This window comes from Ursus arctos, unplaced genomic scaffold (assembly GCF_023065955.2).
Source record: "Ursus arctos isolate Adak ecotype North America unplaced genomic scaffold, UrsArc2.0 scaffold_37, whole genome shotgun sequence".
NCBI classification, from domain to species: domain Eukaryota; kingdom Metazoa; phylum Chordata; class Mammalia; order Carnivora; family Ursidae; genus Ursus; species Ursus arctos.
In genome coordinates, this window is record NW_026623053.1 from 27,828,573 (window position 1) to 27,843,322 (window position 14,750).

Genomic DNA, 14,750 nt, shown 5'->3' on the forward strand with positions numbered 1-14,750 from the left:
TTTTTGGAAGAGTTTGTGAAGGATTTGTGTTCAATCCTCTTTAAAAGTCTGGTAGAATTCACCAGTGAAGCTACCTGGGCCTAGAATTTTCTCTGTGAGCATGTTTTTTGTTTTGGGTGTTTTGTTGTTGTTGTTGTTGTTGTTTTAAGATTTATTCATTTATTTGACAGAGACAGAGAGAGCACAAGCAGGGGGAGTGGCAGGCAGAGGGAGAGGGAGAAGCAGGCTCCCCGTTGAGCAGGGAGCCTGATGTGGCGCTTGATCCCAGGCCCCGGAATAATGACCTGCACTGAATGCAGGCACTTAACCAACTGAGCAACTAGGTGCCCCTAAGAATTTTTTTTTAATTCTTTTTTTTTTTTTTTAAGATTTTTTTATTTATTCACTTGAGAGAGAGACAGACAGACAGACAGAGGGCACGAGCAGGGGGAGAGGCAGAGGGAGAGGGAGAAACAGACTCCCTTCTGAGCTGGGAGCCTGATGTGGGGCTTGATCCCAGGACCTGAAGATCATGACTTGAGCCGAAGGCAGATGCATAACCCTCTGAGCCACCCAGGTGCCCCAGGAATTTTTTTTTTTTACTACTATTTCAATCTCTTTACGTGTTATAGGTTTATTTTGATTTTCTATTTCTCCTTGAGTCAGTTTTGGTAGTCTGTGTCTTTCTAGGAATGAGCCTGTCTCATCTAGGCCATTTAATTTGTTGCTATGCAATTGTATGTAGCATGCCCTCACAATCCTTTTTCCCCTCGGCAAATGTAGCTTCCAAAGGTATTCAATAAATGCTTCAGATATAGACTATAGATGTAATTTTTATCACAGTGAAAAGTTCCTTCTTCGGTTAAAGAAGCCACTAATGAGACAACAGAGTTCTGCTATCTAACTGCACATTCAAATAAATAATAAAAAAAAATCTTTAAAAATATATATATAAAATCGTTGTATCTTATTGATGAACTGACCCTTTTATCATTATAAAGTGTCCTTTATCTCTATTAACAATTTTTGTCTTATAGTTATACTAAAAATATTTTAAAGAAAGGAATTAAAGTTCTGAATAATAAAGAGAAATACATTACCTGTTGGATTCTTAATTACACAGCTAGTAGCTCCATGAAGATCAGCATGTACATAAATGTCCCCTTAAAAACAAATGAGAAATAATACTTTAAGTCCTGTTTTTTTTTTTTTTTAAATGGGTTTAATGGGTTCAAAATCCAAAGGGTATAAGAAGGCATAAAAGGAAAAGTCCATTTCCCACACCTAGGAGAGCTCCCACAGGCTTACTTATAGGAAAGCAATGCTAATATGGTAGATTACAAAAATGGGCAGCTCCTCTCTCCCTTGCAACCCACACTTCTTTACTCTGTGACCCCGAAGCCTCTCTTCAAGAGGTGGAGTCACTTCCCCATCCCTCGTATCCGGGCCTGCCCCATGACCTGCCTTGGCAGAATGTGGCAGTTGTGACCAAGTGCCAATTCTTAGCCGAGGCCTTAATAGTCCTTGTGTGCTTCCTCTTTTTCTCTCAAACTTGCTGAATTACCATATAAGCCAATGTAGGCTAGCCTGCTGGAAGGTGAGAGATACATGGAGCAGAGACACCCTAGGAAATGTAAAGGTCCTGAGGACCATGGATGTTTGACATGTATGAAGAGCAGTCAGAAGGCCAGACTAAGGGAAGAACGGTAAGAAATGAGGCTGGAGAAACAGCTAGGAGGCTTTAAGCCACAATGAGGGCTTCAAGTTGTATTCTAAGTATGTGATACCAATGAATAACTGAATGAACAAGTGCAGAAGTGAGATCTCTCCTCTTTCAGGGACAAGGAAAGTGTATGGTTCCTAAAAGGTAAAATGAACAGTCACTGCTAGCCATGACAGTTTGTCTGGGATCTGAAACTCAAAGAAGAGAAAAACTCATACTGCTCCAAGAAAGGCTCAGCCCACAATGAACAGAGCTACAGAAGACAAGAGACCAAGCCCTGAGCACCATGTAATAACCTGATCCCAGCTGCTTCCTTTCCTGGTTTGGGATCTTCAGTGGACATCAGATTGGCTCTGACTACTGATGTCAGATACTCACAATGAGGGTTCAAACACAGTGAGATGGTGGTTATCAGCAAACAAAAATAAATGAGAAGCCTTACACCACAGGGCTTAAGTCCTGTTTCTAAATGTGAAAAAAAAGTTACAAACTTCAGCACTAAAAAATTAAGCCTTTAAATTTTGACATACAATGACTTTGGAGGACTGAAAGCTATTTTATTTTTTTTAAGATTTTATTTATTTATTTATTTGACATAGAGACAGCCAGCGAGAGAGGGAACACAAGCAGGGGGAGTGGGAGAGGAAGAAGCAGGCTCCCAGCGGAGAAGCCTGATGTGGGGCTCGATCCTACAACGCTGGGATCACGCCCTGAGCTGAAGGCAGACGCTTAACGACTGCGCTACCCAGGCGCCCCTGAAAGCTATTTTATTAATGTAGCAAAGAATCAAAAGTCCAATACTACAGATTAGCTCAGCACTACTACTTTATGACTATTCACTTAAAATAAGAATTAAGTGTCAAAGCACATATTCAACAAACCATAAGCCACCAAGATGAAACTCTTTCTACCAATTAAGCCGCTCAAGCAAAGGAGTGTAAGATGAAAATGTATATCTCATACTGAGATAACTGATCCAATTACTTAGGAGAAAATTCTTTAAAATTTTATTCTTACCTGTTGTCAAGTATCTTTTCACAATTATTTCGTTCTGTTGCTGATCTCGTCCACCTATAATTAGATAGTTCTCTGAGCTAATGAACCACAGAAATTTCTCAAACCTATCAAATTGAGAGAAAAAAAGTTAACACTCTTTTCCTTTATAGTCACCTGAATTCACATCCTTTTTGCAAACAAACATAAAACCCAATGAAGCTATCCTACCTTCATATGTTAAGACAAATTGATGGTATAATTTCTTAAAGCATCAAACTGAACTTTATTGAAATTATTGAAATCTTATAATATAAATTGCCTTAGGATATTCTTTAGAAGTAAATTGTTTATTTTTTAAAATTATTTTTATTATTTATTTGACAGCCAGAGACAGCCAGTGAGAGAGGGAACACAAGCAGGGGGAGTGGAAGAGGAAGAAGCCGGCTTCCAGCCGAGGAGCCTGATGTAGGGCTCGATCCTACAACGCTGGGATCACGCCCTGAGCCGAAGGCAGACGCTTAACGACTGAGCCACCCAGGCGCCCCAAATTCTATGTTTTAAAAAAAAGTATGTTCTCTCCTTATCTCGCTCTCATACAAATCCTTCTTAAACTCAAGGATAACACAATAATGAATTACACAAGGGAAAAGCATAAAACATCACATGGTCCCTAGGTTTAGCCTTCTTCTAATAGGGCACTGGCTAGGTTTGGGGCTACTGGTAAGAAAGAAAAGTTTTTCCATTCTGTCTTCAACTGAACGTTTACATATATGCTATTGTTTATACTTTTTTTATAGAGTAAAAATTACCTTTAGAAGTATAAAATTTTAACTTTTCTCTAGAGACAAAATAATTTGGGTTTTCATGATTAATACATACCATCATGATAAAAAGTAGAGTGTATATTTGTATGACGTTTAGAAAATGACATAAAATAGAGATGAACAGAAATATTTCCTATATTACACCTGACTACCAAGATGATAATCTTATGACTTAATCTACAAGTCATATCTACAATAGTCATACAAGTCAATCTACAAGAAGTTTAAAATAAAACTTCTCGTGAAAAATGACAGATTAAGCACAGGCATTAAACTAAACTCCTTTATATCTCCCAATTTTATTCCTGTTTTCTAATCTCATTTTTTATTAATACATATACACAATGCAGAAATTTTTAAAATTAAACAAAAAGGTACAGTGAGAGATCCTGCATCCCTTTCCAGTTCCTATTACCACGACCAAAAAGGAACCCATTGCTATTAGCTCTCTGTGTATCCCCCTCTGGAGTTTCTTTATACATACAAAAGCTAAAATAAAATGCCTATTCCAAACCTTTTCTTTTAGACACAACACAAACTATTCTGAAAATGCTTTTTTTTCCCCCCCACTTAAAAATGTCTTCTTGGGACACCTGGCTGGCTCAATTGGTGGAGCATATGACTCATGATCTCGGAGTTGTGGGTTTGAGCCCCATGTTGCGTGTAGAGATTACTTAAAAATAGTCTTTAAAAAAAAAGTCTTCTTCACTGCTGAACGAATGTACTATACTTACTTAACAGCTGCCCTATTGATGGTAAAGAGGTTTCTAAAACGACATAAACCCCCAAGGATTGAAAATGAGAAACATAAGGATGTATTTTGTAATCATCTTAGTAAAGGAGCATATAACTAAAAGGAAAAAAATTAAAAGGAGGCAAAAAGACAATAAAAAAGAGTAAAGAACAAATGGGACAAATAGAAAGCAAACAGTAAAATGGTTAGATTTCAACCCATATATATCAGAAATTGCATTAAATGTAAATGTAGTCAGTTCTCCACATAAAATGCAGACTGTCAGACTGGAAAATAATATACACACTCCTTTAAAATATAAGGATATAGAAAGGTTGAAATATAATGATGGAAACACTAACCAAAAGAAAGTTGACTTAATTTTAATATCTCACAGAGAAGGGAAAAAAAGTTACAAGTTAAAAGAACATTTGATTACAATTAATAAAAGGCTCAATTCACTGGAAAGGTAACAGCTCTATATTTTTATCACCTCATATATATATAAAGCAAAAAACTAGCAGAAAAGGAGAAACAAACAAATGCACAATTGTGTGATTCTTAACTCTCAGTAATTGAGAAAACAATCATTAAAAAAAGAATTAGTAAAGATGCCAAAGATTTGAACATGATTAATGGATGTGACCTAATTGATATATATATATTTTTAAAGATTTTATTTATTTGACAGAGATAAAGCGAGAGAGGGAACACAAGCAGGGGGAGTGGGAGAGGAAGAAGCAGGCTCCCAGCAGAGCAGGGAGCCCAATGTGGGGCTTGATCCCAGGACCCTGGGATCATGACCTGAGCCGAAGGCAGACGCTTAACGACTGAGGCACCCAGGTGCCCCCCTAACTGATATTTAGAGAAATGCACTCAACAACTATAGAACACTCTTTTCAACTACATATGAAACATTTGTAAATAAAGTAGACCACAAATATGCTGGACCATAAAGCAAGTTTCAATAACAAATGTCAGAGGGTTGAGATAATTCAGAATACCATCTCTGAACATTATGCAAATAAAGTTAGAAATCAGGGGCGCCTGGGTGGCACAGCAGTTAAGCGTCTGCCTTCGGCTCAGGGCATGATCCCGGCGTTATGGGGTCAAGCCCCACATCAGGTTCCTCCGCTATAAGCCTGCTTCTTCCTCTCCCGCTCCCCCTGCTTGTATTCCCTCTCTAGCCGCTGTCTCTATCTCTGTCAAATAAATAAATAAATAAATCTTTAAAAAAAAAAAAAAGAAAGAAAGAAATCAATGGCAAAAAGAGAACCAAAAAAGCTCCACAGGTTTGGAAATTAATAAACATAATTCTAAATAACACATGGGTGAAGAAATGACAATGTAAATTAGAACATATTTTCATGTGAAAGATAATGAAAATATAGCAAAACATTTTAGATATAAAGCCAGGCTTAGAGGGAAATTTACTGCCTGAAATACATATTAGAAAAGAAAAGAGGCTGAGAGAAAATAATAAAATAGACAGCACATATATTATAGAGATCAAGTCAAAACTGGCTTTGTTTTTGTTTTCTTTTTTTAAAAGATCTTATTTATTTAACAGAGAGAGACACAGCCAGCGAAAGAGGGAACACAAGCGGGGGGGTGGGAGCGAAAGAAGCAGGCTCCCGGCGGAGCAGGAAGCCCAATGGGGGGCTCGATCCCAGGACCTTGGGATCACGCCCTGAGCTGAAGGCAGATGCTCAACGACTGAGCCACCCAGGCGCCCCAAAACTGGTTCTTCAAAGATATTAATACAACTGAAAATCCTCTCGTCAGACTAATCAAGAAAAAGAGAAGGCACAATGACAGCTATTATAAATGAAAAGGGAAGGATATTAAAGACCACAGGGATGTTAAAAAGTTAAGTGGAATATTAAAACCTCATGCCAGTACATTCCAAACTTTAGAAATAGACAAAGTCTTAGGAAAATACTACTAACTAAAATTAGACAATCTGAGTAGTACTACAGAATTTGAATCTGTAGTGAAAAAGTTTCCCATAAAGAAAACTTCAAGACTACTCAGCTTCACAGGTGGAATTTTTGTCAAACATCCAAGGACAACTGATGAAGAAACAGTTCCCAGGGGTGCCTGGGTGGCTCAGTCAGTTAAGCATCTGCTTTCGGCTCAGGTCATGATGTCCAGGTCCTGGGATCGAGCCCCACATCCAGCTCTCTGCTCAGCAGGAAGTCTTCGTCTCTCTCTCTCTCTCTCTCTCTGCCACTCCCCACTGTTTGTTCTCTCTCTCTCTCACTCTCTCAAATAAATAAATAAAATCTTAAAAAAAATAAAGGAACACTTTCCAATCTGCTTTCTGAGGTAATGTTACCTTGAGACCAATACCTAAGAAGAACATTATGGGAAATGAAAATTACAAGTCTATCCTATTCATCAACAGAGATGTGAGGAAAAGAAAGGAGAAAGAGAGAAGAAAAATGCAACAGGATTTTGAGAAATGGAAAAATCAGTCAACAAGCGATTGGACTCAAGCTGAAATCGAGGCTGACACTGGAAAAAGCCAAGAAACAAATCATGCAGCCTCTACATTGTATAACCCATAAAAAGCTTAAAATAGCAGTATGAAGTACTGCTAGAAATAGGGTCTAAGATGGGAAACTGGCCAAAAATCTGATCAAGAAGCAGTTACTTCCCTAGATCTTTCCAGCTGTGAACGTGGTAGTAAGCTGCCCCTTCCACATCCTGACAAAAGGCCAGAAGTTAATTCTCTAAAAAGTGTACAAAGAATATCTCTGAATTTGGGGAAAAGTGGCACAGCTGTAAGCACAGATAATGTATGTAAAATAGGGCAATTAAGTAAATGTATGAATTACTGGATACTAAGCCTCCCCAATCTATTCCCACGGGGCTTCCAAAATTACGACAGCCAGGTCTTGACTTTCCAAGCAGGGGAAAAAAATCTTTCCTGAAAAATGAGACAAGCTGAAGAGTCAAAAAGCTAAAGAAATTGAGAGTTCCACACAACACGGCCCACATACATCATTTTATAAGGCCAACCACCCAGAGAGAACTTCTAATGAGCATTTTAATCCTCTACTACAAAATATGAGCAGACAATAATGTGAACAGACAATTCAGGATTACCAGCTATTAACAAAAATCTTTAACAAAAGCTGAAGACAAACCCCGAAACAAAACAAAAACCCCAAACCAAAAAACCTTAAAGAAGACCTGCAAGAAAAGAATACCTTTAAATAAAAGTAATACTATTCTTAGTATAAATAAAGTGAAGCAGGAAGTTTTAAAAAGTAAAAAAAGCCAAAAATAGATTAAAATAAAAACATGATAGGAAGGAATAAAACATTTAAAAATTCAGGGGAAGAACTGAAAGATAAATCTCTCAGAATAGAGAACAAAAAGATAAAGAGCTGAAAAACAGAAAATGCAAGAAAACTGGAGGACCATCCAAGGGGTCCCATATTTAATAAGTAAGACTTCCAGAAGGAAAGAAAAAAAGAAAGAAGACAAACCAAAAAGAAAAACACAATCCAGAGTGCTAAGAAATATTTCAAGAAAATTTCTCAGAACTGAAAGTTTCTAAATTAAAAAGACTCACAAAGTATCCAGCATAATAGATTAAAACATCTTCACCAACTTACATCACTGTGAAATTTTGAAAAACTGAGAGAAAAAAGATCTACAAGTTTACAGAAAGGCAAAAACAAATTTTCAATAAAGTATTAACTATCAAAATAACATCAGACTTTTGAAGATCAAATCTGAAAGTTAACACAATGAACAATGACTTTAAAAGTCTGAAGAAAACATTTCCAAACCAGAGTTCTTTACCCAGCCACACAATTAGGTGTAAGGGCAAAAATGATTTTTTAATATACTGAGGACCTCAAAAACTTTCTATCTTACACACCCCTTCTCATGCAGCCTCTACAGCATATTCCATCAACCAAGAAAAAGGAAGTATGAGATCCAGGACAGAGAATCCAACACAGAGAGGGGTGAAGAGAATTTCCAGGATAAGAATAAAAGAAAAAAATTAAGATGTTAAGAGTAACTGATGTAGAACACAGTAGGTCAAAAAGCTCAGGAGAGACTTCTGCAAGATGATACTGATCGAATCCCAATGTGTCTGAACACACCCGGAAGGGGAAGGTAAATGAAATGACAATTACTATCTTCAGGGAAGGCAAAAAGCTGAGCAAGGAAGGAAAAGAAACATAATGTTATATGACTCAGCTGTGACTACAATTAAAATATTAATATAATATTAATGCTGAATATCAACCGTGGCAAATTATGCTATACCTTTACTGGGAGGCTGAATGGTGTATCTGTGTGTAATGGAGCACAAGTGGAAAGAACAAAATCTTCATCTTACACAGTGGGAAGTCATTAACAGTATAAAACAGAAAAATTAAGAAGCAGCAGTTTCAGCATATTACTAAGAGAAAGGGAGGGATATACCAAAAGTAATCAGCTAAAAAAAACTAAAAATGGTTTCTATAGCAGGGCTACTGGTTTTTGCAACAAGCTTTGTTGAACTTCTTGATTTTTCTAAACAATGCGCATGTATAATTTTAATAAAAACAAAAAACTGTATTTTTAAAAGGTAGAACACTGGGGCGCCTAGGTGGCTCAGTCGTTAAGCGTCTGCCTCCGGCTCAGGGCGTGATCCCAGAGTCCTGGGATCGAGCCCCACATCAGGCTCCTCCACTGGGAGTCTGCTTCTTCCTCTCCCGCTCCCCCTGCTTGTGTTCCCTCTCTCGCTGGCTGTCTCTATCTCTGTCAAATCAACAAATCTTTAAAAAAAAAAAAAAAGGTAGAACACTTACCAATATACTTTTCTTGCTTTCTGAATAGAGGTAACTGTTTGGACTTCTTTTAAGGTTTGCTTTGTTTTCTTTTCTGCTGACTTAAATGCCTATTTATAAGAAGAGAGTTTTTAAATAATTTGTTAAGGACATATTTAAATAATAGCAAGTAAGGGGTGCCTAGGTGGCTCAGTTGGTTAAGATCTGACTCTTGATTTTGGTTTAGGTCATGATCTCAGGGTGGTGAGATCAAGCCCCGCACTGGGCTCGGCACTGAGCATGGAGCTTGCTTGATTCTCTCTCCCACTCTCTCTGTCCCTCTTCCCCCCACCCGCCATGTGCTCAGGAGCATATGTATTCTCTCTCTCTTGCAAAAATAAATAAATAAATAATAATAATAAATTAAAAATAACACCAAGTAAACGATAGAGCAAGAAATCATTTTTAAATGTCTCAAAATGACGCTATCTACACACCTCCCCATACCCACACGAAAGTAATGAAGAAAAGATTTCTGCCTTAAATATTAAAATTTAAGTCAAAGATTTGCTGCATACAAATATTTGCTCAAGACCTACAAATTACAAAAAGTATCATTTGTTTATCAGATACTGCTGAGACACACAAGCGAACAAGACAAAGTTCTCACCCCCACCCCACCAGGGGGTCTAGGAGAAGATACGAATATGAAACACATAATTATTCAAATAACCGTATGTTAAGTGCTTCTAAGGATGCCGTGAGAGTATAACAAGGGAACCTAATTTATAACTGCTGTGGTCAAAGAAGATATTTCTTAGGAAATAGGATTTGGGGTGAAGCCTGAACAGTTAATAGAATTATCAAGGCAAAAATAGGAAGAGCACTGTAAGCAAAAGAAAAGGCCAGCTTGACCAGAAAGTAGTCATCACAAGTTAAGATGTCAAGAAATGAGGTTGAAGAGGCAGATAGAGGGCCAAGTCATGAAGGCCACTCACCTAACAGATATTAATGTTACCATGTTCCAGCCAATATTCTAGGGGCTGGGACAAAGCAATGAACAAAAAAAAGATTCTACTTTCATACAATCTACATTCTAGAGGAATGAGGGAAGACAGATAAACATATGTTGGGAGGGGTGTTTTTTAAGAAGAAAAATAAAGCAAAGAGGGAGGGATTGAGGGTAGCACTATTTTCAGTAAGAGTGGTTAAGACAGGGCTGGCTCTCTGATAAAGTCTCATTTTAGTACCCATGCCAAAGCATGGAGGAATCAAACCATGGAAATGTTGAGGGAAGAACATTCTTAATAGAAAGAGCAGCAAGCACAAACGCCCTGAGAAGGAAGCATGGGTCACTGCTGCAGGAACAGCTAAGATCCCAGGGTAGCTGGAAAGAGTGTAGCAAGAGGAGTCCAGGTGATTAGACGGGAGGGGAACACATCATGTAGGGCCATACAGGGCAGGAGAAGGGCTTTGAACTATTTTGGTTTTGTTGTTGTTTTTTTAAAATTTATTAATTTGAGAGAGAGGGGAAGGGGCAGGGTGGTAGAGCAGAAGGAGAGGGAGAGAGAAACCCAAGCAGACTCCAGGCTGAGTACGGAGCCCAACACGGAGTTCAATCTCACGACCCTGATACCATGACCTGAGCCAAAACCAAGAGTCCGACACTTAACAGACCGCGCCACCCAGGCGCCTATGAAGTAAGATGGGAAGCAACCAGATTTTGAACAGAGAGAAATAACTTCTTTTTTATTTAAAAGGATCACTATGGCTGCTGTGTGAAGAACAGACTGCAGGGGAAAAGGGTAGAAGGAGACCCAGGAAGAGGCTACTGTTACAGTCCATGTGAACAGAGATGATGGGGGCCCAGACTAATGAGTGGTGGCCAGATTCGGGATACACCCTATAGGAAAAGCTACAAGGATATGCTGATGAGGGAATGGATATGGTTTACGAGCAAAGGGTCTAGGATGAGTCCAACATTTTTAACCCAAGTAAAGGGATAAAAGAAGGCACTATTTACTGAGACAGGGAAGGCTGGGAAGGAGGTTTGGGGAAGAAAATAAATACCGGAAATACACATATTTAAAGCAAAATTAAATTTGAAAGATATTTCTGAATTAGAAACCGCATTTAAACATTAGAAATAATTAAGGCCATTAAGTTAAAAACAATTCACATTCACTCTAAGAAATATTAAGTACCTTTTCAGCAGCTTCAACAGTCTTTTGTGTTTTCTTAGCAGCATACCGCTTGTGATCGTAGTATCTAGAAAAATGTATTTCTCTTAATTTTAAGTAAAATCTTTATTCTTTAGCTTTCTATTTACGTTTTATCTAATTTTAGATTCTCAAATCATACAGAACAAGTTTTGTGCGTTATGCAACTTTGTTTTATACGTTCTCTATGAAAAGAAAGTTGTATAATACACAAAATGAGGTTTAAAAGTGTTTTCACCCAAAAGCACATACATACGTATGTACATATATTATCCTTAATATCCTAACTGATTTATTGCACATAATATTTTACCTACAATTCATACTTAAATTTAACACTTACTTTTTGGCATTGGCATATGCTGACAAGCTGAGATCAACATCAACAAGTAATGGCCTATTTTTCTGAGGCTTCTGCAACTGTTTATTCTTTTGCTTTTTCTTTCTTCCTTTTGGTGCTTCGGTTTCATTTTTTTCAACACTGAGGTCACCATCAACATCGTCATCTTCCTCCTCTGATAACAAGTACGGATTTCTATTAAAAATATTCAATAGTATTTCACTAATGTCAATAACATCAGTTCTTTTTAAATTTTTTCCCTCAATGACATTATAAACTGTTTACAATATTTAAATAGGTGCTTTTGGGGGGGGCACCTGGGTGGCACAGTCGGTTAAGTGTCTATCTAACTCTTGGTTTTGGCTCGGGTCGTAATCTCAGGGTTGGGAGATAGAGCCGAGCGTGGAGGTTGCTTAGGACTCTCGCTCTCTCCTTCCCCCCACACGCACTCAGGCACACGCTTGCACACTCTTGCTCTCTAAATAAAATCTTTTTGGAAATTAAATAGCTGCGTTATCTTAATGTAAATTGTTTTTGCCTGTATCTTTGAGAATAAATTTCCAAATAAAAGGGAAAATTTTTTAAATGAAACAGCAAAATAAAAACAAGCATGAACTGCTTAGCTAAGAATCAAACTCACCTTAGTAGCATTGTAACATGATTTGTTTGTAGCTTTAATTCTTTAATTGCATTTGCAACAGGGTCTCCTTGAGCTTGGGCTTCTTTCACAATTAACCCGATTTCTGTCCAATCTATCTGGTTGGCTAAAGCACTTCGAACAACTTGAATGGCTCTGTCAACTATCTGTAGGTTCATTTCTATGAGCTCTCCTTTAAGTTTGTCTATTTCCTTAAGAAATAAACAAAAATGTTTACTATAATGCCAGTTAAAGTTACCATTTTTTTCAGTTTTTAATTCCACTTAGTTAAGACACGGTTTTATATTTAAAGTTACCATTTTTGAAACCTGAAAAAGCTAAACATATACCTGAGCCTGCTGAAGAGCTTCTAATCGGTTTTCATGATCCTTTCGGACGTTATCTAATTTCTTCAATGCTTGTTTTTCCTTTTGTAGGCAAAACAGATTTTTTTAAAAATTAGATTTCTCATGCCTCTTGCACTTTTTCTCTCTTACGTCCTGAAACACTCTCCCACCTCCACTTCAGCCCCCTCAATTGTGTCACCTTGCTAAGATTCCCATAGTCTACCTCCCAGGTCTATCCTACCCCAAAGTGTTTCATGCTCTCAAATTAACTCTCCCGACTACCTACCTCCCATTCCCTATATAGGAAGGTATTTTGATTACAGGTTACACTGTGTCTAATATATGCCCCTAATGCCCTTGCATTATTCAAGAAAGCAGAATTCAAGACACTGTCTTCCTATCAGTTTTGGGGAAATACATTCTTAAAGAACATAAATCACCAAAATAGTTTCTTTTTATTTTATTGCTTTTAGTTTTCTCACCATCATTTCTACAGGGTACTCTTTTTCCTAAAGTAACACCACAAAGACTCAGGGTAGTTAATTTACCTTCTCTATAGTGTTTTATCATACATCATTTACATTTCAAGTTACTGCTTTGGAGCAAACTTTTTCTTTTATTTTTTTTATTTCATTTTATTTGCCAGAGAGAGCACGTTTGGGGGGGGGGGGGGCAGAGGGAGAAGCAGGCTCCCTGCTGAGCAAGGAGCCCGATGTGGAACTTGATCCCAGAACCTTGGGATCATGACCTGAGCCGAAGGCAGACGCTTAGCTGACTGAGCCACCCAGACGTCCTGATTTGGGGCAAATTTTCTAACAGTAGTAATAGCATCACCACTTGATGAATGTTTGATTGCTGGATGTAATATTTTAAAAATCTGAATTGTAAGAAAGGTGACTACAGATAAAAAAAAATTTTTTTTAAAGGGGACGACTGGATGGCTCAGTCCATTAAGTATCTTCTTTCAGCTCAGGTCACGATCCCAGGGTCCTGTGATGGGAGTCCCGCTTTGGGCCCCCTGCTCAGCAGGCAGTTTGCTTCTCCTACTCCCTCTCCCTCTGCCCTCCCCCTGCTTGTGCCCTCTCACTCTCTCTCTGGTAAATAAAATCTTAAAAAAAAAAAAGAACGGTGACTATTAAAAGAGCACAGTGATCACTAAAATATCTCATGGATATTCAATGCACATAAAAACATGCCATTCAACGTTTCCATGAAATATCTGTTTACTAGTTTCTGTGCTGCCACCATGTGGCAGTCAAACTACTGAATTCATTCAACCCACCTGCTTTGAAATTGTGCTGTTAATTTTTTACATGGGGAGGAGGGTACAGGGATTCACATAATTTCAAATTTTTGCACACATATTTCAAGACTGTACCTATTAATATTTTTGAAAAATCAAACCCCTTCGAATCAAGAGTGAGTGTGGCTAATTTCTGAAGCTCTTCTGCTCAATGCTCTAAAAATATGGTCAAATATGCTGGGGAAACAGAGCATATTAAACTTTCCTGTGGAGTTGGAAAGTCCATTTAGAAAAAAACAGTTTAACGATAAACAAATATGATTATTTGTAGAGAAAGGACATTTCCCATTTTTTGGCCTACTTAAAAATCTCCTTGGAACAGTATTCCCTTAACAGCAAAGTTTGAGAAGCTTTGGGTTGCTGTAATAACACAAATTATCCTAGGGAATAAATAACAGTCCTCACCTTCCCACTGTACTTTCCATTTTGGAAAATATCTGATATAGAGATGGAACACATGAGGGAATGTTTTCAACAATGAGACCTCCCAAGGGATCAAGAAACCAAGGGATCAGGGCATTCCCATACTGCTTCTGAAAGGCTGCCCATTCCTATTATGAAAGCATCATCTACACAGCAAACCACATTAAGGCTAGTTGGCTTAATATAAATGTTTTTAGCAATACCATACCTGTTGTAAAGCTTTTAAATCTATTTTCTGACCTTCTATCTTGGAATAAAATTCATCCACAGCCTTGTTAAAAAAAAAAAAAAGATAGTAACTAGTTTAAAAAAAAACATGGTCTCTACTTCGACTTACATACATAGAATTTGAGAGTCCATTTTGTTTTAGAACACTACTCAAAGAACCTGAACAGATTCCCAGTAAAATGTATCATATAGCTAAACAGAATCAAATTAAGTTAAAATCTTT

The 14,750-nt window shown here is 37.7% G+C and overlaps 1 protein-coding gene across 1 annotated transcript in view; it reads right to left on the reverse strand.

Moving 5' to 3' along the window:
• NEMF (nuclear export mediator factor) overlaps positions 1-14,750 on the reverse strand; it is a 49,370-nt gene that overhangs the window by 17,799 nt on the left and 16,821 nt on the right. Inside the window, exons 11-18 of the mRNA XM_026513680.4 lie at positions 14,508-14,570; positions 12,577-12,654; positions 12,230-12,438; positions 11,593-11,784; positions 11,235-11,298; positions 9,073-9,161; positions 2,720-2,823; positions 1,080-1,142 (exon numbers count right to left, since the gene is read on the reverse strand). Of these exons, the coding sequence (XP_026369465.1) occupies positions 1,080-1,142; positions 2,720-2,823; positions 9,073-9,161; positions 11,235-11,298; positions 11,593-11,784; positions 12,230-12,438; positions 12,577-12,654; positions 14,508-14,570 (862 nt within the window). The remainder of the gene's footprint in view (positions 1-1,079; positions 1,143-2,719; positions 2,824-9,072; positions 9,162-11,234; positions 11,299-11,592; positions 11,785-12,229; positions 12,439-12,576; positions 12,655-14,507; positions 14,571-14,750) is intronic.